The 25,189-nt window shown below is 45.6% G+C and overlaps 1 protein-coding gene across 1 annotated transcript in view; it reads right to left on the reverse strand.

Annotated features, from left to right (window-relative positions):
- Positions 1 to 2,701: 2,701 nt before the first annotated feature.
- LOC132321098 (syntabulin-like) overlaps positions 2,702 to 25,189 on the reverse strand; it is a 33,218-nt gene continuing 10,730 nt past the window's right edge. Inside the window, 8 exon segments of the mRNA XM_059834680.1 lie at positions 2,702 to 2,752; positions 2,997 to 3,198; positions 3,200 to 3,567; positions 3,598 to 4,114; positions 6,076 to 6,206; positions 6,938 to 6,952; positions 7,196 to 7,403; positions 9,297 to 9,399. Coding sequence (XP_059690663.1) covers positions 2,702 to 2,752; positions 2,997 to 3,198; positions 3,200 to 3,567; positions 3,598 to 4,114; positions 6,076 to 6,206; positions 6,938 to 6,952; positions 7,196 to 7,403; positions 9,297 to 9,399 — 1,595 coding nt within the window.

Here is a 25,189-nt window from a genome sequence, read left to right on the forward strand (position 1 = left end):
CTAGCAGAAATTCTTTTATTTCCTACAGTTAGGGAAAAAAATCCTCCCACCTGATACTCGTTACATAGGTAGGATAACTGAAAAAAATTTGCATCCTCCTGTTCATAAAGCTACTGTGAAAACTCAGTTCAGTTAACAGCACTTCTCAAATGCAATTTTTGTACACTTACGATATGTATTTACAGTGGAATTCCTCTCGGAAAAGTGTGCAAGGTAAATATGCAGTAGAAGGCAACAGTGCTTTAATGAAGAGGAAAAGTTAATGTCTGGGGGAAGGAAAAGTGTGTAGGAAGAGGGGAGTCCCTGTGGTTCTTAGGTGCCGCTCAGAGCTTCGGTGAATACCTTCTCCATCTTCTGCTGTGTGGATGCTATTATCCCTGAATTCATGGGTTGTATGGATTTCCTGTCTTGTGACAGATGGGTGAAGGCAGCAAATTCTGTGCCTGAGCCTTAGTCCCTGTGCATACAGGTGTTGTAAATACTCTGGTTTTCTAAAACAATCAAAATATGATCATATAGAAAGGTTAAATTTGATTAATAAATAAAATAATAAAATACAAAGGCATAAGTTAGGATTGTTCAGTTAGAAACAATAACCATAGGAACCTCACCAGGGAGTCACTGTTCCATACCAAGGAACTAACAGTAACGAGATGCAACGATGAAGAATTGAATAGAAAAGTCTTGTTTGAGTCCTGTGACAATGTGACCTGATATGCACCAGTGATGCTGCTTGGAAAATTCCTTACCTTTCCCACCTTGATTCAAATATCAAGAATGCCAATCAATAAATATTAATAGAAATAACCATTGATTGTTTTAAGGATGGATATTGGTAGAATAGTATAATCCAGAGAGCGATTAATAAAAATTAAATTATATATATTCTGTATGAAGGTAACTAGGTATGAGTTATCTGTGATTTAATCATAAACTAACTGTTGAACAATGTAGCATCATGAATAGGTAGAATTTGCTTGTCAAGACAATGATAAGTTGTAGGCCTGATCAGTAAACCGAGGAAAACTTAGGAAGATTCAAGAATGGAATTTTACAACCAAGCTCAGCATGCACAAAGATTGGGTTCAACTAAAGGACACCATGAGGAAGACTATGGACGACCACCAGAGGACGTCAGACGACGACCTGTGTACCTGAAGGTGCATGCGTCACGAGCATTTACATATATTAATGAGTTCTCGGAAACGGTATGAGTATGTTAATTGTTTATTGGAAATGTGATGAATATGTATACTTTGATTGTAAATAACTTTTGTAGCAGAGAAACTAAGCACGCACATGAGGTGGAGTGATCCCCTGTGCGTCCAGCGCTGCAATAAAGAAGTGTCTGCTCACCTACATACATTGTGTAGGTGAGTTTTTATATTACAGATTTGTAACACAGGGAACAGTGAAGTTGTAAAAGAATGGGAAGGGGTGGGGGGAGCTATCGGCCTAGATCATCTCTGCCTAGAAAACCAGAAATTTTAACTAAGTCATAAGTAGGTTCTGACACAAGTTTTGTTTAAAAGAGAAGTAACTGAGGAGGCAAGACAGTAAGAATTACCTTCTTTGTAAGGTGTTGATGAAAGGTTGGGTGGAGCCAGACAAACTCCACTATTTCATCTGTTGGATAGCATTGCCCTCATCTGACCTAGGCACAGATCTCAAGTTTGGGACACGGAGAATTCGTGGTTTGATGGTCACAGTGACATCTCATTGGGCACACGGAGACTGCATGCCTCTCGGCCGGGTTAAACGAGGCCTTCTGGATGTCTGTTAAATGCCAGGAAGACTGATACTCTCCTGGCAGTGCAGAAATGAGAAGTTGCAAGCTTCTGGAAGATTGCATTGGGTTAAAGATGAGGTCACTTGCATCTTTAATGCAGCGTGGATGCGGCAGAGCGGGTGGCCTGCGTGTCCACAGACCGGCTGGAGCCTTTTTCTCTGACTGAGTGCTTACGCTCGGAGCTGAAATGAGGTGTTCTCCGGGTCCTGATGGTTCCTTATGCCCTGACACAGTGCCCCTCCAGCTCTGCCTGTGCCTGATAGCTCAGCTGAGACGGGCCATTTTGTATAGCTTTGCTACAAGAAAACACACATGTTTAATATTTTTAACATGCTTTACTGAACTTGTGATTATAAAGGCAATTTACAATAAAGCAATTAAATAAACAATAAGTTAAAACACCATACATTTATACAAAGTATTTCAAAGGGCTCAAATGACTATCAGGTTCCAACTCATTAAGACTTTAAAACAACATCAATCTTCAAAGTGTATCCACACCTATACTTAGCATTGTAACATGTTTGAAGACTCCCATCAACGATTAAGAGCACTGCACGAGACAGGCATGAATGATGTGCTTGAAGCTTCCTGGGAAATATGGGTTTTACCTCTAAATTGAATTGACTCTTTGGACAACAAATTGTAAACACTAGCAGCCTTTCTGGAGTACATGAGTGATACCCTTAGTGGGAACCAGTCTCCACGTCCCTCACTTAACACTGTAGTTTCACAAATGTTTCAGGTTAGTGCTGCCTAAAGACATACCCCACCTTTCTCCGGCCATCTGTTCCCACGCGCATCTCGTGCTACCCTTGAGCCAGTGCAAAGCACTTGTACGTTTACTCAGTGAACCGGCCAGGGAAACTGATTGAGCTTCAAGCTAATTCAGCAAACAAACATGGCAGAGCGCTAGCTGTAATTCTCCTTGATTTCCCTGGTCATGTTCGCTGTGCAGATGTGCTGGCACCAGAAAGACATCAGCACAGGGGAGAGACACAGTGCCTGGGAGCAGGAAGACTACTTCTGTAGGCAGCAGTACTGTTAAAAACACCAGTTAAAACCATCTTGTGGAACTACAGGGTTCAGCTTTTTCATTTTGAAACAAGAAACGTGTTTTTGAAACAATTTATAATGCCGATCAAATAGTCAGGAGCAAAATAGTGGACTATCAGAATAGACAATAACTTTTTATGATCTCTCTCACCCCTCTTTCTCTCTGCCTCAGCCAGCCAGTGCCCAGGGGTGGAGTGGACTTCAGGTTTTCATCTCGAAGGGTGTATGGTGTAGAGTGCAGGGCCACCAGGCCACAAACACAAAGCAATGCTCCAATACTGTAAACGGGATCTGTTCCTCCTCTCCGAGTACGGAAAGCCCACAGGATAGTTGGTACAACAGGGGCTGCTACAGTATCTCTTCTTTATTCCTGTCTTGACATACCCAAAGGCTTCATCATCATGAGGTTCTGTAAAATCACGTTCTTTCACGAAATAGTTTTCATTAACTCCGTGCTCCACCTTCCTGCATGGAGACTCCATAGGTGACAAAAGGATGGCAGCGTTTAGATGACTTGGAGTTAAGTCCACTACGATACCAGAGTCACTGAACCTTCCAGGAGAAAATTCACCCAGTTCCTTCAGTGAAGACGGTGGGCTTAGAGGACAGGCATCTTGAGCTCTGAAGATGTTTTGAATGAGCTGCTCCACATCTAGGCTAGATGCCACCACGTCAGTCTGGATGGCCTGTTCCACCATCACGTTGCTGACTTTCTCCTCCTCCTGGAAAGAAGTTAGTTTCTCATCCAGAACATTTTCAAGCATCTCTTGATTCAGAGCAGAACTGGAGGGAGCTGGATCACGCAACTCAGAGGTTATGGTGGTCAAACTGTCTTCACAGGAATCAGTCCCGTTAGCTGTGCCCTCATTAAGAAGCAGCCCACTATCTGCCACCTCCTTCAGAGCTTGGTCCTCTGTGGTGAGGCTGTCTGGCACTGTGGCACACAACACCAACGGCTTCCCCTCTGAGTCACACCTGTGCTCCAGGCACTGCTCATCTCTCACAGAGCTGCTCTGAGCCATCTCCATGCTCTGCAGCAAAGATTCCAGTTTCTTGTTTTCAATGCTAATGTCTATGAAGTATTGCTGCATTTTTTTGTCTTTCTCAGCCAAGCTGTTTTTCATGCTTTCAATAACCTGCTTGAGTTGTTTAACTTCCCTTCTTGCTTCCAAGGCGGCCAGCTCTGCCTCCACACGATGACACTCTTCCTCAACCCAGTCTTCCTTCATCCGTCCCAGCTGAGCTTTGAGTTCTTCTATTTCTGTTTCCCTGTAGCAAAATAAAAAAGTTATAAAGCTTCTGCTGACCGGTCAGTTAAAGGGTCAACATGAGGCTCCACTGCACTGGGATGGCTATGCTGCGGAGATGCTCCAAGAAAGAAGCAAGCTTTTCCATGCAGCACTTGCTGCTGCCTTGAACGGAGCTGGCAGAGATGTCAGTCGGCTGCCCAGACACGCCGGCTGATTGCTAACTAGAGTCACCGACCTCGCCACACAGCCAGCAGCCTTGTGGGCTGTGCTCTGATCCTGGACATTCTGAGGTGCAAGTGCTGGCTCTAGGTAAGGTCCAACCAGTGCAGCGCTTAACATCTCACCTACTGCCTCACCCTGGAGGAAATGGAAAGCTGGAGGCTGGAAAGCTGCCCGGCAGAAAAGGACCTGGGGCTGTTGATTGACAGCCGGCTGAAGATGAGCCAGCAATGTGCCCAGGTTGCCAAGGTGTCCAACAGCATCCTGGCCTGTATCAGAAATAGTGTGGCCAGCAAGAGCAGGGAGGTGATCGTGCCTCTGTACTCGGCGCTGGTGAGGCCGCACCTCGAATGCTGTGTTCGGTTTTGGGCCCCTCACTACAAAAAAGACATTGAGGTGCTGGAGCGTGTCCAGAGAAGGGCGACGAAGCTGGTGAGGGGTCTGGAGCACAAGTCTGATGAGGAGCAGCTGAGGGAACTGGGGATGTTCAGTCTGGAGAAGAGGAGGCTGTGGGGAGACCTCATCACTCTCTACAGCTACCTGAAAGGGGGTTGCGGAGAGGTGGGTGTTGGTCTCTTCTCCCAGGTGACTAGTGACAGGACTAGAGGAAATGGCCTCAAGTTGTGCCAGGGGAGGTTCAGGTTGGATATTAGGAAAAACTTCTATACTGAGAAAGTGGTGAAGCATTGGGACAGGCTGCCCAGGGCGGTGGTGGAGTCACCATCGCTGGAGGTGTTCAAGGAATGTGTGGACGTGGCATTGTGGGACACGGTTTAGTGGGCATGGTGGTGTGGGGTTGATGGTTTGACTAGCTGATCTCACAGGTCATTTCCAACCTTAATGATTCTGTGATTCTGTGAAATGAGGAACTGCTGCCTGGATGCGTCCCCTGTGCCTGCCAGCAGCTCGTCACGTACAGCCAGAGCCAACACTGGCCTCAGACAGCAGGAGGGCTCGGGGCTGCAGGCATCTGGCTTGCTTTGCACCCACCCAGCCCAGCGTGGAGCCAGAGGCTGCTGCCTTGACTTGCAAGCAAGTGGGGAGAGGGGGCCCTTACTGAGATCCAGCCCTCCCAGATGCAGAGGTCGGGCTATCCCGAGCTGGTCCAAGGGGTCCCTGGGACTCTGCCTTGGGGCTCCACTCAAACACCCCTTTGTGCCCGCCTGGGCTGTGTGTGCTGGAGAGCCAGCTCTCAGAGCGCAGCTTTAGTAAAAGAGATGACAGAGATGACGTCTGTTGCTGTGGAATGCACATTGCCGCTTTTTTGCTCAGCATCCATACAAAGGGCTCTTGCGAAAAATTCAGTATCTAAGTGACAAAACCACAAGCGGGCACACTGGTTGGTGTAAGAGCTTTTCTTTCATTAGGGGAGAAGGGGGACAGCTGTAGTCATCTTTCACTGAATCAAGCAGAACAGGAGACTAAGGTAATAACATGCTTGCAAGTCGAAACTCTTATGTAGAAAAGGTCTCAATGCTAAATCAGACTGGTAAAAAATGACCCTTTAAAAACATTCTGCTAGGGAAGTTCAGAAAAGGGAAAAGAGGCAGCCATATTCATAACTAAACTGCATGGTACGTATTCACGGAGCACGCTATGAAACCTGAAATACCTGAAACGAACCTAATCAGATTGATCATATTTCAAATTTCTTAATGAAGACTTTATGTGGTCCAGAAATGAGTAAAAACATTCAGGATTCCCACCCCTAATTGCTCCTGAATTAGTCTTTCTAATTCTGATTTCTGAAGTGAAATATACCTTTCTTTAAGCTTGCTCTCAGATTCCTTCAGCTTTGTTTTCAAATGCCGCACTGTAAGTTCCTTCTGCTGCAGAGGAGTCAAGCACTGCTCTGGATTTTCTGGCTTCATGCTGTGATTGTCACCACAAGAAATGGTGACAAGAAAAAAAAAAATCAAACCATCACATAACATCACTCCTACAGTTCTTAAGTCCTGGCAAAAAGAAAAACATCCCATACACTAATACAAAGCTTGACTCATTTGGGGCTCCTCACCGTCTGCACAAGTGACTCCCTCCGGCAAATCAAAGTACTTGAGGAAATGGCTGATTTGTGGCTCTAGTGCAAAATTTGGTATTTGTTATACTTGTCTTCAGTGCAGGGAGACACTTAACTTTAAAACACGCAGCCAACCCCTCACCCTAAACAGGTGGTGTGCCCAAGGGCAGGCAGCCGGGCCACCGGCAAAGGCACCCAGCTGCAGACACGGTCAGGTGAGGTAGTGTAGGGACTGCGTTCAGCTCCACATGTGAGGTAGGAAGCTGAGCACCCTGAAACCTAGATTCATCCTGTCTAGCTGTAGGTGCATATCTGACATGCTTGGCTGTTGAGTTGCTTGAGAGAGAGAGAGAGAGAGAGAGGGCAACAGCAGCAGCGTGGTGGCAATTTCTTCTCTGCAATACGTGTTGCATACTCTGACAGGTATCTGTTTTCTTTCCTGTACGGGAAACTGCACAGAGAGGTGCCTAAGGCTGGGCAGGGTGAATTTTCACCTGAGTGTATCATATTTTCTATACTACCCCATCCAAGACTCTCCAAAGCGAAAGGACCCTTATACAAAAGAACCAGTAAATCCACATGGGAATTGATGCCATGAAACCACATGAAGGAGCCTGCCTTGGGGTGAAAACCAACTATAACGGGCTTTGACTAAAAGTAACCTTGAATTTTACAGTGCTGAAACAATAAAGCTTTTACAGGGGATGGAGCACCCTGTTGACTGGCGAGCCACCAATATGAGGAGTCACACCTATGCTGAGGAGCAAGTTGACCTGCACGGCAACCCAGACAGCCAATGCCACATTACCGTGCAGAGACCGTAAGTCAGCGTGCTGAACACTGGCATGCTGAAATAAAGACTTGCCTCATCACTGAGCTGCTGTCGCTTCCTTTGCATGAGCCTGGCTTGCTCCTGCTGGCTGAAGAAGCCCCGTAATTCTGGCGGACGTTAGCAGGACACAGCTGGCTTTTGCCCAGTCTTGTCAAAGGGTCCTTTTCACGAGAAGCAGGTGGGCTGGCTCTGGACTTGTAGGATAAGGATCCATTATTCCGACCATAAGGGCCACGACTGCACGGGAAGCAACACGGTTAAGGCATATTGGATTATCCTCATCACGCAACCCATTATGTGTCTTATTTTACACACAAAGTTGTCTAAACACTAAAACAGACAGGTAACTGTGAGTGCCCGTGAAGAAAGTCAGTCCCAAAGTCATCAGCCACTGCACGTTCTTTCACTGACTGTGGGGCACTCAGTCTGAATTACGTGATCTAGGAAAACCTCAGCCATTTTCACATTTCTCAGTGGATAGCACAATTCCTAGTGACTCCATCAGATCATCCACGTTCCCTGAACCTCTGACTCCATTAAGTAATGAGAGAACTGCAGCCTGGACTAGTGCCAAAAGAACCACACTTCAGCCTTTCCCAGCCAGGTCTGCATAGAGATGCCTGTCCACGGAGGTCTGCTGTAAGACTGCTTTCAAGCTCCTCAGCAAGCAGCCTGAAGGATCACAGCGTGCAGTGAAAACAGATTTTGGTTGAGCCACTGTTCTTTCCTGCCTTTGGCATACCGGCTGCTTCAGCTGCCATTGTCAGCTATTCACTTGCTTAGATATAGTTCGAAACCCACTGTGAGCAGTCTGAAAGAGTATTAAAAAAGCACAGCCTTTTCTTTCTTCCTTCCAGTTTGCCCTCATACATATCTACCTTTCTTTTCCCACTCTTTACTAAATAATCGGACTGTCAACTGTGTGCTTGACAGCAATTGGTATCTGCATTGCCTGACAGCTGCCAAAGGGCTGGGGTGCTCTGAGGACAGCTTCTCGAGGGGCATTCCTCACTTGCTTTGCCTTCTGCACTACTACGCTGCTAACTTCGTCCTCTCATGCCAGTTGTTCTTCTAAACTGTAACGGAAGGGCTGGTTTCAAAAAAATATGGTAAAAGGCAAATCCAGACAGCAAAAGAGAAACCTTAAGCATAAAAATTGAAATACCACAGAATTATGAAGCAAGCTCTCTTCTCAAAATCATCTGACTTGGTTTCCTCCCTTCTCCGAAAATGGAACAGTTTATAAGGAACAGGTGGTTGAGTGGCTGCCGCAGACCTCCATCACACTGCTGCCGTTTGGGTCATTTTATAACCATTTCACAACGAAGTGCAGGACTGTGGCTTGTGACAACGTGGAAACGTTTCACAGCGACTTAAGCCAAACAGTTAAAAGAGAACATATTGCAAAGGAGACATCTCTTTCCACTCGGTACAGTACAGCATCAACTCTTGTGTGAGGCAGAATTTGCCCAGACTGTGCGTAACACAGCCACGCATTTGAAGGAGCATTCTTACAGAGGACTTCTGTCCAATTAAGTAGGTCAGTATGCTCTAACGTAAAGTTACATTTAAATGCACAATAATCTATGAAATGATACATCATCTTACTGCAAGTAAGGTGATTTTAGGGCTTCATATTATATCTAGTATTGCTTTTTCCCCCAGCCAGTACCTTTACTTATTAGGTTTAACCTAGAGAGCACTTCAGTAACATTTATTTTTCCAACAGTCTCATGACACAGACAGGAAACTGCTCATTAAGCATCATTCTGCCAACCTCTGTACACTGGGGCAAGCTGCAACCTTGGAGACGTGTGTGCCTTAAGCACAGGGCTATCCCACTGCCAGTCCCAGCCTGCCTGCCAGCTCTTCCACAAAGGGCAGGAAACCAGTCCTGTCAGTTTGAACTCTTTGGTTTTGGTCTCCAAACACAGCATTTGTATTTTTTTTTTCTTCTTTCTCATATCACAGGTCTCATCAACATAAGTACTGCCCAAGAGCACAGCATCACCCAAATTGTTTTAAAACTCACAATACTGCTATTGTCTGTATTAGTTGCAAGACCTTACAGAGTAGTCTACCTCTGCACTAGTGACACCTGCACTATTCACGAAAGATTGCTTTGCTTACTTGAGAGAAAAAGAAGATCTTTTGCTTCCAGCAGCAGACACGTGGACTTCAGGCGCTGAAATACCGCCCATGCTGCTTGAAGAGCTAAAATCGGCTTCACTCCCTGGCAAGGAAAAGGGAAGAGTAAAAACATGATGATAACTCAAAGTCTGTTTTCAAAATAACAATGAATCCCAAGCATCCTTCCTTTGTCCGTCCTGTGTGCATTTTAGAAGTCGCATGAATTTTCAAACATCCCTGAGGACAAGCGCTGGGCTTGTTCCAGATTTTCAACGTGTCTTCAGAACCGGCACTTCAACAAGAGCAGAAAAAACATTTGAACACAAAACCCTCATGCTACAGAAGCCATTGTAGGACGCGGCCAGGAACATTTGTTGTGACAACCTGTTTGCTTTCTCACAGCCATCAGCACGTGAATGAGGCTGCTCACGTGGCTCCGTCAGAAGCCCAGTGATTTGGAACACACAATTGTGATGTCAAATGAGAACCAAAAATAGAGTGAAGGCATCTAAAACACAACCTCCCCAGGATTTAGATATCTAGGTACATAAATGCAAGTAAAATCCCAGTGTTTAAAGGGGCCAAATGTTCGAAATGCCACCACTATCTCTCTGCAAAGACCTGCTGAGGTCTTTATGGTCGAGCTTCCACTTTTGAGCCCAGTAACCACCGCTTACCCCATGCTCTTATACCACAGTGGAATCAAATAAGTGAGATTTGCATGACTAAGATAAAGACATTCGCTTCGCTTTCTATGCCTACACATAAATAGAGATACATAAACAGAAGGAACATATAGACATATGCACTCAATACTGCTCAAAAAGTGTTAAAAGGAATCACTCTGAGGGAAACAAATACTTTTAGGGAAGTAATCTGGCCACCAAAGAACAAAGGTCAGCGAACACTGAAGCTGTTTATGATTTGAAGTCAAACATGGCCAGAAAATGGAAAACCAGAATTTTCTATTTTCTGTCTGAAATGATGCTTTCATTTTGAAAACTGTCAAATTTCTTTCTTCTTTTAAAAAGGGGTGAAAACATTAAAAAATCTCCCCAGTCATTCTAAAGATTTTAGGTTGAGTATCATCTCTGTTCAGTCTGAAACACAGGTTTTCTTTAATGTATTGATTTGGCAGCAAAGCCCCAAATCAGTTATTCCCATAGCTCCACTTTGAACATAACAGGGTGTCAGACAAAAAAAGAAATAGGGGATGTAAAGGAAAAGAGAACAGGGAATAATCTACCAATTCCTGAGTAAACATTGCTCAGAAAACAGTTCCAATCCCAGGATTCTCATTAAAAAGGCGTTAATAACCTGCAGGAATCCCAAAAAAGGTCAACAAAAATGGTAACACGATTACAGGGCACTGTTTAGGAAGGGAGATGATGGGAACTTGTGTGTTCTAAGATAAAAAGAAATACTGGCAACACAGGGAGGAGGAACACAGCTGGAAAACTGTAGAGAAACTGTAGAGAAAACCAGGTAACAGCAACACAGGATTCTGGCTGCAATGCGTGTTATTTCATGAAAAATGACTTGAAATAAAATCTGATGGTTGGTGGGAGTTGTGCATAGTAAAATGTAGCTGGAGTAGGTTCAGAATACTTTAACCAGGGAATCAGAAAGCTATTTTAAACGTTGGCATAAATAATAAAGATTGTAATTTAAAAGCAGAGCACAAAAAAAATATCTCCCAAGGGAAGATTCATAACGGCCTCTTTCATATGCACAGTATTTCTTTCTGTGGAGGTGAAACGAGCTAAAAGTCACAGAAAACAGTCAGAAAGAGCAGAAAATTTGCTGCAGTAAATACCCAAATTGCAAAACATGTTCTAGCTTGACCTCACGCCTATTTAAAACAAATACTTAAGAGTGTGCAGTGTGTGTAGCATCGGCTTCTCTTTTTTGACTCATCTTCCAGACTGCTTGAATATACAAAAAGGAATTTTTTTGACTAAAGATAACAGCTATTGCCATCTTCCATACCTGCCTCAACTCTGACCTTGAAACCCCAGGGCCCTTCTTACGCCAGAACTCAGCCATCTTTTCCAGATGCAGGAGCACGTCCCCACAATCCCCACGAGACCTGCATCTCTGCCAAAAGGCATGTGGAGCTAAAAGATGAATTGGCTGGCATGGGTCTCACCCTGTCCAGCAGCCCGGCGGCTCAGGCGCTCCCTGCAAAAGTCCCATCTCTGCATCCCCTACTCACTCAGCTTTGCAGTCAGAGCCGTGGCTTTCTCATGGACCAAGCGCAAGGCTATGCTCGAGGTGGCAGGCATCCTGAGGCGAGAACCTCCCTTTAACGGTGGGCATCCCACTCTCTGTAAATCTGGAGCAGTATCGAGACAATTAACAGGCCAGAGAGAGAGAGAGAGAGAAAGGAGTTATGGTGTGCCTGCTGGGAACTCGGCTTCAAACCCCCAACAAAACAGTTACTGAATTCTACGAAGGGGAACAGCTTCCCTGGGAGCAGACTCCCCGCATCACCTCAGTCTACCCAGCAGACTGCTGTTAGGGTGCCCTTCTTCTCTGTCCTCAAGTTCCCTTTACTGAACTAAGTAACAGGCATCTCAGGCATCTCCTTTTTTTTTTTTTTTTTTTTTTCCCCCTTCTGTGAGGAAGGAGATAAGTACCTTACTGCAGAATATTTGTGCTCGACACCCTGAATTGCAGGTGGCCTGTGCCACCAGCCCAGGGCTGAGCAGTTCATTATTTAGGACAGATGGGACTCAGGCTTTTGCCTTTTACTTGCCCATTCCTCCTTTGTAACTTGCTGACTTCTTTTTTGCATCCTCCATTTTCGCTGTGACGTCTGGGCGCTTGCTACAGCCTAAGAGTCTTCTGAACAAAAGGAGAGACGTGTCTTGAGAGGCCACAGCCCAACCACTAATTGTCTACATCTCCACTAAGCAACGGCAACCATCATTTTTTAGAAGGGGGTGGCTCATAAAATTTGTGACACAGAATTAAAAGATCACTTTTCTAGGCCACTTGAATTCAACACAAACTTGTAGATTTGCATTCAAACATACAAAACACTTCAAAGCCAAAACTGTAAGTGCTACTTAGCTTATTCTCCTTTGAAAGAAATGCTTCGCTATTTGAACATGTTTTCCACATCAATTCAACTAAATTTGTTTAAATTCAAACTTTAAATCGAAGAACTATAAAAATCCAAACTAAAGAAAATAGCGCTATGCTAATAATTTTTATCTAACTCTTAAAGCATCTTTTACTCAAAATATTTATATTCCGATTACATTCCAGAATTATCTCTCGGATGTTACAGAGCACCTTTTTCACTTCAGTGCAATTTAGTTAGCTTATGTTCTAAAAATACTTCATGCCTGCTGACTAACAAAATTCATGGTGCAAAATGAGATACAGAAATTTCCCTGTGCAATGCTAGGCGCCTTGGGCAGCGGTCCTCATAAACAGGACAGAGAGTGCCTAAGCTTATCAGGGATGAACAGAAGAGGAAAAGGCATCTAATTAGACCTACTTGAAAGATCCAAGCGTGATCTTCAAACACCAACTTTCTTCGGCAGCTGAATGTCCAAGACTGACTTTCCTTTCTGTTAAACAAAAAAAAAACCAAAAACCCTAAACAAACAAAAAAGGAGAGATAAAAGAGACAGAGACTGTACTTGGCTTCCATAAGGGCTAACAGCAGAGCTGTCAGAGACCTGATGAGGACCACAGGAGACTGGGGTGGGATTCATCTGACTAAACATGAATGTCTCTAACGTAGACACCCGCGTCTGAGCCAACCTCGGTCCCATTTTTAGACAACAGAGAGTTACTCAGTAGAACCAGTGAGTTCAAGGCACTGCTTACCTTATCCTAAAGTAAACGCTTACATATTTGGGCAGAAAGACCGCGCACTAGAGTCACTGATTTTATTTGTTATATCTCCTTTAAAACAAAACAGGACCTCAGTCCACTTCTGCAGGCGGAGACAATTACAGCTACATTACAGATACACAGCTGAGGTCAGACAAATGACAGTCCATCTCTGCTCTATCCAATTTGGCTCAAGACCGTGAATTTACATCTCCCTCTCCTCCCAAACAGCTCCCGTAACCCCCAGAAGAAGGGAAATGGCAGATTCACCTCTTAAAGCTGTTCCACTTAGGAAGTGGAAAGAGAGCCAGTCCCCACCCACAGCCCACAGCTCCTGAAGGTCATCTAAGGAGACCTGGAGATTCAAATGTCACCTCTTCTAAATCTCCAACACCGAGGGATTCATGCCAGAGAGAGGAGCTCCAGCGGGATCTACTGGCTGTGCCGGGTCCGTTGAGCCAACTGGGAGGGACCACTCACAAACTGCCACCGGAACCCAAACGTTCTGAAGCGTGCGGGGGAGGGCGGGGCTATGCAAATGACGGACCCCCAACAGCCGCATCCACCCCCCACCACCCACCAGACTTCACAGCGCTGGTGCCTTCCAGACCTCACAGCTCCAACTGCTACAGCACACCACACCTTCCCAGGGTGACGCCCCTCCACGCCCAACTCCAGGACGCAAGCTTTGAGGATAGCACGGGCTTGAACCCGGACACGGCGTCCTCGCTCCTGGAGGGCGAGATGTGCATGTTCATCTCCCTCTGAAAGAGGAAAAAATAACTTTAGAAACCCTCAACCTGACACGACAAGAGCTTTAACTCATTTAAACCAGACACAGAAGATGTTTCTATGAACTTCTGATCCTAGTATTTAGGAACAAAAATACAGGCTTTAGACAAGTATGATTAATTGAAGGAAATCACGCCAGATAATCTCAATGCCACTTTAAAGAGGATTTCATATTGAAGCAAGCTGGGAGGGGATTTTGTCAGCCAGGAATCCATCAGCAAGCTCTTCAATCTTTAAGGGAACTGATTTTTGGAACACTGAAGGGATATTTTTCATTATAAAACCATTTACTCCAAGCAGGAGAAGATCATTCACTGTACACTCGCATCAGCTATTCACACACCCCTCCCTCCCCGCCCTTTTTTTTTATTAATTAAAAACAAGTGCCACTAAGCAGTATTTCCGATGGAAGGCAAATGTGGGTCAGCCTTCCAGAAATACAGGCAGCTCAAAGCAATTGTCCTGTCCCACAGAGAGCATCCCAAAGGAAGACTGAGCTCCCCAACACGCTTTGCACAACTGCAACCCCTCCCCAGGAAGCCCAAAGAGAAACATGATGCTTTTGAAAAATCCCAGTCCTCCGCACTTGATGGTGTCAGAGCAAAAGTCTGGACAAGAACAAGAGCCCCACCTGAGGCTCAACAAAGCTGTATTTGATGCACAGTCTGGGAAAACCAGAGCCAGCAGATGAACTGAGAGCTTTTACAGAAGGCCTCAGACCTCCCAGCATCAGCGCTGAGAGCAGCTTCCATACGCCAAGCACAGGGATGGAGAAACAGCTGGTCACGAGCAATGGGTCCTTCCCAAGGTCTCCAGGCAGCCTGCACCATAGAGGGTTGCTTAAGCAAGCCGTTTGTAAGAGACAAGGTCTAGGAGGAGGCTCTTCCATAAACGGCATTCTCAAGCCGAGATCCTCGAGAACACGACCTTGCTGCTCGCTCTCTTCCCCTACAGAGCCTGAAGGAGCTGCCCAACGGCTCAGGCAATCGCCATTTTCAAGAGAGGCAGAGTCCAGCAGTATGTAAGGCTGCCAGATCCAGAGACATCTCCTGTATGGATCCTTCCCCTGACATACAGGCCCATGCTGGCCAGTCTGGTATTCATGACTGGAGCTGAAGTGCTCTGGAAGGTCTGCACACACTGGCCACTGAAAAGCTCTGCTCAGTGCTACCAGATGATTTCTAGTCAAATTCAGCGGCAGAAAGACCAACACGGGAGAGGCCACAGTCCCACGTGCAAAGGGAGCAGAGAACAAAACAAAAGATACCGGGGGCAATTCTGGAAGCAGCACTGGCCGTCTGGCAGACGCATTTTTACCCTCACCTGGTTCAGGTTTTGGGGGGGAAGATCTCCGAACCAAAGTCTTCTTTAAGCAACTCCAGCGGGTGGAGAGGAAGGCAGTTGGGAATGGGGACGAGTTAGCCGTGTCACAGGGAGAAGAACTGCAGGAATAGAATGACAAGCGTTAGAACCACAAACAGCCAGGGAAATCGAACTAGAGCAGTCTTCAGCCTCAGAAAGACAAAAAGAATGGAGAGGAGGAGGCAAGTCAGGAGGCAGGCAGGGAGATTTCCCGTTTTGAGTTGTACGTAGAGGATCTTCAAACAAATCTCCGTTTTCACAAAAATTATGATCTCGAGCAGGTGGGGCGAGGAAGCAAGGACTGAGTTCAGCAGGCTGGATCAAAGCAGTCAGGGAACTTCTTTCAGAATTCAGAAAGAACTCACCCATGAAACTGAAGCCCTCTCTCAGAGCAAGAACTTCCGACATCATCTACCTCTGACTTAGCAGGTTTGTTACTGAGCTACAGAAAACATTTCCCCAAAGAACTGGAGTCAGGCAGCTGCGCAGCTATAGCCTAACGGGTTTGACATCAGTAGTATGCAAGGCTCTGGAGAATTTGAAAAGGAATTAATCAACACCATCAAACTAAGCAGGATAAAAGACACCCCTGGGCAACCAAAATAACGCCAGCATCCCAGCCCCTCTAGCACATCTCTGAAACTCTCCCAGCATCATCTGGGTGCTGGTGATTACTCAAATCGTGTTGTACATGAACGCTCCAAGATGAGAAGAACCCTGCGTCAAACCCCATTTGGGGTGCCCCCATTTGGCTGGGACACCTCATGCACAGGAATAAATAGTTACCTTTGTATTTCTATACTTTGTGTCCCAGCATCGCTCCTCGGTTGGCATGGGCCACTTGCCAATTTTCTCAACAGCCCTACAGAGGAGAGTTTTGCTTGCCTGAAGGAAACTCTGCAATTGGGTTCACTGTGATCACACAAAAAAGTGCTAACCAGAATTATGTGTTTCTTTTCTTCTTAGCCTTTTATGACTTTCTCTAGCAGTTTCACTTCAAATAAAAGTAAGAAAAGAAAAGCATAGGGGGAAAATGAGGCAATTATTTAAAAATTCAGTCAAGATGAAATGAACACTAAAATCATTGATGCAAGTCAATAATGGTCGCTAGCACGGCTCCACGGGCATCCCACTCATTCTATTAAGTTGCATATTTATAAACTTCTATTAAAATCACTTTTGCCAATACCTTGAATGGCGATTCTTTAAGCAGCCTAAACCACTCACTCACAACAGTGCCCAGTATTTCTTTTTCTTTAAACCTTCATGCCATTCCTGTCAGTGTTTTCTGGCTTCAGCTGTCTCCTGCACTTACCGCCATGCCTGTCTTGAAAAGGAGCTAAGGGACCGTCCATGTCACATCTGTGGCGTGCTTCAGGTTGTGACAAGGATTTTTGCACGGGCCGTAGCCAACATGCCTTTTTTTGTATCCCAGTGGACGAACAAAGGCAGACAATCTTCGCTTTCGAATGGGAAAATCCCACAACAGGACGAAAGGCGCAGCTGTGCTGGACTCTGCTCCCTCACGGATTTAACAACAGCCCTACTCTGTTTGGTAACGTACTGGCAAAGGAATTGGAACAGTGGCAAGGTAAATATGACAACGTAAGTAACCCTGTTACAATATGTTGATGACATACTAACAGGAGCTGACACTAAAGAAAGCTGCTTGGAAGCCACGGTGAGTTTGCTGAATTGTTTGGGATTAGCAGGATACCGAGTTTCCCAGAAAAAGGCTCAAGTTGCAAAGGAAAAGGTTCGATACCCGCGCTTCGAAATATCAAGAGACTTGGGAATAGAGAGAAAAGAAGCAAGCTGTAAAACTGCAGAACCAAAATCAAAAAGAAAACAATTGAGAGGGTTTCTGGGGATGGCTGGATTCTGTCAAGCATGGATTCCTAACTTTGGATCGATGGCCAAACCGTTATATGAGGCGGTGAAAGGACGAGGAGAATTGCTAGAATGGACTTCTGGATGTCGGAAAAGTTTTGAAATGATAAAGAAAAGTCTGATGGATGCCCCAGTATTGGGATTGCCAGATAGGACAAAACCTTTTCGCTTGTATGTGCGTGAAAGGCAGCACATGGCCCTGGCAGTGATGACCCAAGTTCTTGGAAGCTGGGAAAGACCCGTTGCTGACTTCTCAAAGCAATTGGATGAAGTAAGCAAAGGGTGGCCAGCATGCTTACGAGCTGTAGCTGCAACCGCCTTCTTGATCCAGGGAGCTCGAAAACTGACCCTGGGACAGCCGCCCACTGCGGAACAAAAACATTTACAGCATGACTGCACAGCCACCATTGAACAAGTTTACAGGAAATTAACCACAAGAAGTAGTCATAATAGAGGACAAGGAGAAATAATTGAAGGAAACAGAAAAGCTGATTTAACAGCAAAGAAAGCTGCCTTATGTGCATGTGTAAGTGGAGTCTTGATACCCAGAAATTGATAGGAAACCTCCTCAATATTCTGAAAAAGAAGACCGATCAGCAGAGACGTTAGTGTTCGAAAAATTCAGAAGGATGGCAGGTAATACCAAGTCAACAGTTTCTCACCACAGCCAAAAGGATGGAAGCCCTCCTCAAAAACTTCCACGGGGAAATGCAAATGGGAGCAGACGCGACGATAAGCAGTGTGAAAAGATACGCTCTAGGACCAAAGATGCAAACAAATGCAGATGCAATAGTAAGAAGATACTGAACTTTTTGTGTAAACAATCCCAAAATACAAAGAAAACCTCCTGTGCGTGATGTGAAAAGAGGAATAACCCCCGGGGAACGCTGGCAAATAGATTTCTCTGAGTTACCAAAATGTAGACAGTATCTACTAGTGTTAGTAGATACGTTTCCAGGATCGCCAGAAGCTTTCCATTGCCACACCAGTCGGGCTAGAGAGGTTGTTAAAGCATTATATTAAAGGAAATAATCCCTAGATTTGGGATTCCTGAAGGGCTATCTTCTGACAATGGGCCTCATTTCATTTCAGAGGTGGTCCAGGGAGTGTCAAAATTTCTCCAATTTAAATGGCATTTACATACCGCATGGAGGCCACAGCCGAGTGGGAAAGTAAAAAACAAAAAAATGAACCTTAAGACTCTTAAGAGGCACATCTCAAAATTATGCCGAGAAACTCGACTTTCGTGGGTGGATGTTTTACCAATTGCTTTAATGAGGAACAGTGTGAAAAGTGGATGGTTAAATAAAATACTTCACGGGATGGGATTCTCCTTAACAGGTTGGTCACAGAGCTTACTTCAAACTCTGATTATGTTTATAATACTGATTGTAGTAGTTTGTATCGGTTTTGGATGTATCGAGAGTATAATTGTTCGGGCTGTAATGTCACGATCCTCACCCCTAATGATAACCACAACTCAGGAAAGAAAAAAGCCCCTTCCTCACAGGATATGCGCAGTAAAAAGAGAGGATCCTGTGACTTCAAGTGAAGATAAGGCACCTAAGAGGCAATGGGAACGAGGGCAACTAAGCTCAACTGTAAAAAGTACTTGTAACTGTTGCTCGGAACGTAGAAATGCTTAACCGTGTGTTTACCGAGGGGTGCTAGCTTTGTGGAGTTACCACCTAGCACCCACCTCTGCGCAGACATGAAATAAACAAGGATCTCCACTCTGCATGTGTATCAGCCTCTTGCACAGTGGGTAAAGAACCCAACTTCTGGGACAACACTGGGAGCCAGCAGCTTCCCCCCACAGGTGAGCATCTCTGCTGCAGGGCTGGTGGCCCCACAGCCACCCTCGGGCCTGAAGCACTGGGGGCTGCTTAGTCTGAAGAAAATAAAGGGAAAGTGCGGTGAGAGTCTGCACGCGAGGAAGAGGGTGGCAGGAACAGGATCTCTGCCTCTCTAGTACCACACACCTCTCTCCAGCCTGACATTGCTCGGACACGGTCTCTCTCACTGGTTCTGGTTTCCGCCTGTCGGTTGCAGTATTTGTCTCTTCTTCTGATTTGCTCTTGAGAAGCGATGCGTTTTCTTGACAGACATTGTCTTTTTTCCCCTCATGCCCATGAAGCTTTCTCCAAATAGAAATAACATCCAGCCAACACTTTGGCTCCTCGAGGACAAGGCTTTTCATCTCATGCAGCATTTTCCCTGGAAGAAAAAGCGGGTTCAGGTTAAGTAGTTCAGTCTCAGCATTTAATTTTCCTGCCGACTGAGAACAGCTGTTAACAGAGGCTGTGTTCATATTTCATCCACGTGTGAATCCAGGAACCACAGCAGCAGCAGACATCACAGGCACAGCTGAGCTCTCAACACCCACATACCCCACCAGCAGAGACCGAGGCATTACTCTGATTACGAGGAATACAGAGGCCAATTCACTTAAAAACCTTGCAGTCGGTCAAGGGGAGGAAAATAAAAAAGGTATTTCTATTTCTCATTTAGAATCATGGTTAAATTGGACCCTAAAGCTGAAGGCCATTTGCGATCTCCCAAATAAGAATCCACCAGCATGCAGATATCGGTCCATCTTACTTAAAATTCTTATTCCAGCACTGACAGAGAACGTGACCTGAGTAGCTGAGATTCACAAGAAATCTGTGCACTGAACACTTAAGTGACACAAGATACACGTCTGGATCCACTTCACCTACAAGAAAATGACTCATCCTTCAAATGCACACAACGGGTCCAGAACTGGACTTCAGTTTCAGGTGGGGCTGTTGTAAAATCACTGAATTTAGTTGTAAGTAGAAATAGAATGTTAGAATATTGGTGTGTTTTGAGACTCGTAACCATAGGAACCTCACCAGGGAGTCACTGTTTTGTATTAAGAAACTAATCGCAACGAGATGGAACAATGAAGAATCGAATAGAGAAGTTTCATTTGAGTCCCGTAACTATGGGGACCTGGTATGCACCAGTGATGCTGCTTGGAAATCCCCTTACCCTTCCCATCTGGATTTGAGTATCAAGAACGCCAATCAATAGACATTAAGAGAAATAACCATTGATTATTTGGGGTATGGATATTGATCGAATTGTATAATCAAGAGACTAATCAACGAAAATTAAAAACCATGATATATTTTGTGCTAAATAATTTGTGTAATGGCAACGAGGTGTGATTTATGTATGCTTTGATTATGAACTAATTGTTAAACAATGTAGCTTTGTCGATAAGGAGGATATTCCTGTCAAGAGAATGGTAAGTTGTAGGCCTGGTTAGTAAACGGAGAAAATCTTCTGGAGGTTCCAAGATTAAAGGGGAATGGAATTTTGCAACTAAGCTGAGCATGCGCAAAGATTGGGTTCAACTAGCGGACACAATGAGGGAGACTATGGATGACCACCAGAGGACTTTGGACAACCACCAGTGTACCTGAAGGCGCATGCGTTATGAACATTTACATATATTAATGAGGTCTCAGAAGTTGTATGGATATGTTAATTGTTTCCTGGAAATATGATGAATATGTATACTTTGATTGTATATAACTTTTGTAGCAGAGTAACTTGGCACAACACTAGGCGGAGTGATCCCCTGTGCGTCCAGCGCTGCAATAAAGAAGTGCCTGCTTTCTAAACTTCAAATTAAGTCTTAGAAAGTTCTTGGTTTTGCTGACTCACGGTAACAGTTTTGGCGACCCAGATGGGACCTTGCGAGTGAGACTGGAAGGGATCGAGTGCTGATCAGACTCCAGCCGGCACCGAGGGATTCTCGGCGAGGACCGTCGCCCTCGACCCATACGAGCTCCTCGCAACGTTCCCTGGAAAAGGGTAAGGCACTTCTTGGGAATTTGTTTGGATAGCCTGCCCGTAAGGTGCAGTGAAAGCTTTGCAGGGTTGGGGCTTTGTTTGCATTGGAAGCCTAGGCATCTGCCCCTAAGTCATAAGCGAAAGCTATTGCTGGGTTGGACATTTGTGTATTTGAGACAGTTGTCATTTGGTAATTTGATATTTGATAATATAATTATATAAGAATAATAAACATAATGGCGTTAACAAAATTGTTTAAGAGTAAGAGCGCGGGGAATTTGGCCATTGACGAGAAGATACCAAAGACGTCACCCTTGGGACGTTTACTGACACATTGGAATGAGTTGCATGATGATTTACGTAAAAGTCAAATGATTGAGTATTGTAATAATTGGTGGCCTTTATATGTTTTAGATGATCAAGAGAAATGGCCAGCTAATGGGACTTTAAATTATAATACTATCTTGCAATTGATGTTGTCCTGTAGGAGGGATGGCAAACGGAATGAGGTACCTTATGTGGATTTGTTCTTTTACTTGAGACAGTGAACTGACTGGCAGGAGTGTAAATTGGTAAGTCGAGGTCATTTAGTGATGGCTTTAACCTCTGAAAACAGGAAATCTAAAAGTTGTTGCTCAGCTTGTGTTATTGGAAAGAGATGCATAAAATGCACAACTCCAAGAGAGGATGAAATGGAGCTAGAATTAAATATAGCCCCACCGTCGCGTGAGCGAAATTCTTCCCCGTATCAGGCGCAAGAGGGAAGTATTAGACCAGGAGAAAGGGTGGAACCAGATAGTAGTAGTGGAATGGAAGAGGATGTGGCGGGACCACCTGAAGTAGCAGTTCATACACCGGTATTGCGGAGAATCAGACACCAGACGCAATTGTTAGCTCCTTTGCGACAAGGGGTTGGTCAGTACGGACCGCTATATGTGAAAGTTCCGTTTTCTGTTACTGACTTAATGGCGTGGAAACAGGCCGCAGGAACGTATAGAGAAGATCCGGAGAGTGTTACAGAACATCTTGAAAAACAAGGTCAAAAACAAGTGAGAAGAATGAGAAGAATGTAAAGAAGATACTTCATAACAAACGCACCTGGCACTTAGACATATTAAAGATAAAAACTGTCTCCACTAACTCTCTACTAACTAGCAATAATGATTAACACAAGGACGAATCATAGAAAAATACAATGGAATGCCAAAATAGTGCGCTGGAGTTAACCTGTCTCATTATAATCTCATTATAATGTTAAAGAGCACACCTCCTAGCTAGAAAAGCCCCCAACCCAACTAAGCCCCCTACTCTCTGAGCATGCGTAGTGAATTCAAAGAGAACTGTACCTTTAAGATGAAGTAAGAAAAGTATTAACCAAGAGTTAATTAAGGGGTAGCACCAGTAGGCATAACTAACTTTGTTAACTGGTTTAAATACCTGTCATGATCTTAACTGGCTGTGCATGTTAGGAGAAATCCCCCATGCCCCCAGCTGCAATAAACCAATGTCGGCTTTCTAAACTATCATTTGGTTTGGAGAGTTTTCTTCCTTACGATTTTTGGTAACAAGAGTAGCTAGAGTTGTGGAAACGATTATTAGGACTCAGGACCCTGCCTGGAATGATTTGCAAGTGGTATTAGACAATTTCTTAGATTGCACGGAAAAAAAGATGGTGTTAAATGTGGCGAAAACACAGGCAGAGGCAGCAGGTGCAAATGGTATACTTACAGGAACTATAGAAAAGAACTTCCCTTCGGGGGACCCCCAGTGGGATCCAAATGTTGTGGACCACAGGCAGAAGCTGACTCATTACCAAAGATGGGTATGGTATGGAGTTAGACGTGCAATGCCAAAAGCTATCAATTGGTCAAAGTTATATGAGGTGAACAGGATAAAAATGAATCCCCCTCGGTATTTCTAGAAAGATTAAAAGAGATGGCTAGAAAATATACTGATAGGAAATCGGAAACACAAGCAGAGCAGCAACAGTCAGCTTCGATTTTTATGGGACAAGCAGCACCAGATATCAGGAGGAAACTTCAAAAATTAGAAGGAGAGGATTCAAGGAACCTAAGTAAGATGCTTCAAGTAGCACAGAAAGTTTACAATAATCGGGAAAGAGAAGAAGAACAGAAGAAGGAGAAGAAGGAAAAAGTTAGAGAGAATCGCCTGATAGCTGGTTTAATGGGAAATTCTGGAAGGGGAATAGGGAGAGGACAAGCAAGGGGAAGAGGAGCTTTTAGGAATTTTGGAGGAAGAGAATTCAACACGCCACTAGGGATAAATCAGCGTGCATACTGCAGGGAAGAGGGGCATTGGAAGAAGAATTGCCCTAAACTAAAGGCAAACCAGCAGGAAGCTGTGAGAATGATGATTTTGGATGAATGAAGGGAACCGGAGGGGAACCCAGCTGAGCCTCTGGTTACAATCAGGCTGGGAGATTCTAAAGTTGAGTTTTTGGTAGATACCGGGGCAACGTATTCAGTATTAAATACCTGTAAGGGAAGATTGGGAAATAAAACTGCTAATATAATTGGAGCAACCGGGAAGCAGGAAAACAGGACGTTCCTTCAACCCCTAGATCTGGAATTTGGAAACAAAATTATTACACATGAATTTTTGTATATGCCAGAATGTCCAATACCCTTGTTGGGACAGGATTTGTTATCCAAACCGAGTGCACAAATAGTTTTCGAGGAAGGGGATATTGTTTTGAAAATACCTGAATCAAAGACAGCAGAAGTATTACTGACACAAGAGAAAGTGCAGGCGCAGGGGACAGATACCACAAGAAGTGGATGAGGCTGTGATACCGACGGTCTGGAACACAGAAGTGCCTGTGGGGTGGGGTTTTTTTGGGGCGGGTGGTGGTGCACATACACATCTATGCACAGTGCCAGCAGAACACCTATTTAAAACAATTTTAAAGCCATTTTCAGCACAAAAAAAAGCACTGAAAACATATCTGGGTGAAGGATACTTCAGAATCTATGACTGCCAATGAGGACCACAGCCGTCAGAAACTAAATAAAATAATCAAACGGTGACTGTATGAACAGGACTCGAACTGGGGCTTCCCGCTCCTGCGCACACCCCCCCGAGCGAACCGGCGGGTGACCCGAGGGAGGCGCAGGGCCGTACCTGGGCCGAGGCACTGCCGGGGAGGGGGGGTTCTTCCGCAGCAGAAACAGCCGCTCCCCGGGCCCGCGTCTGCTCCGCCCGCCCCCCCCGCCCCGCTCCGTGCCGGAGAAGACCTTTCCCCGACGCCGTCCACCCGGGGAAGAAGCGGAGCCGAACCCCCGCGGGAAGGCGTTCCGGGCGAGCGCTGCCCGCAGCCCCGCAGCCCCTCAGGCCCGCTCGCCCCGGACCGGCCCGGACCGCCCCGGGTGAGCGCCGGCACCGGCGCTGAGCCGCGCCCCCCCCTCCCGCGCGAAGAAGGGCTCCCGCCCGCGCCCGCCGCGCAGACGCACCGCCCGCCCCCCGCCGCCATTCCGCTCCGCCCCGCCGCCCTCAGCGCGGGCCGGGGGGCTCCGGGGGGCTCCGGGGGGACCGGCGGGACCGGCGCTCCGCGGCGGGGCCCCTCCTCGGGGGCGGCTCTCCCCCTGTCCCGGCGCCAGCCCCCGCTGCCGCCTGCGTCGGGCCCGGCGGGAGTCGGGAAATGAGGAATCTGAAAAACTGGGGTCAAGTTTAACACGGTCTGTTCCACATGTCAAAGCTTCTGGATGCCCACATGGAGAGAAAGTGTCAACTATAGACTAAAAGGGTGAGCTGGGAGGGTGTTTAAGAGTTGCAGCCAAGTTTCACCTGCATTCCACCATTCACGTCAATGGTGCAGTTTTGTACCGGGTGATACTCTGGCTGTGTCACTGCTTAAAGCCTTTGTTCTCTCTTCGTAGGAAATATTACTTCACCTGTGGAATCACCGAAGTAAAGCGACCTTGACAGCAGTCCCAAGAACCTCTGATAAGCCCCAAACTAAGCAGTGGTGTTATTGAATCAAAAAGAATTCTTAACGAGAAATTAATAACAATTTTCTGCTGCGTTTTTTTGTGTTCTTCCTCTCTGATGGACATGACATCGTTGGTTTTGCATACTAGAACCAAACTTCATTTTTACCAAATTAAAATAGGGTTTTGGAATGTAAATAGAGGTGGACTTTGATTCGTTGCATGCTG

Source organism: Gavia stellata, unplaced genomic scaffold (genome assembly GCF_030936135.1).
Source record: "Gavia stellata isolate bGavSte3 unplaced genomic scaffold, bGavSte3.hap2 HAP2_SCAFFOLD_56, whole genome shotgun sequence".
In the NCBI taxonomy this organism is placed as follows: Eukaryota; Metazoa; Chordata; class Aves; order Gaviiformes; family Gaviidae; genus Gavia; species Gavia stellata.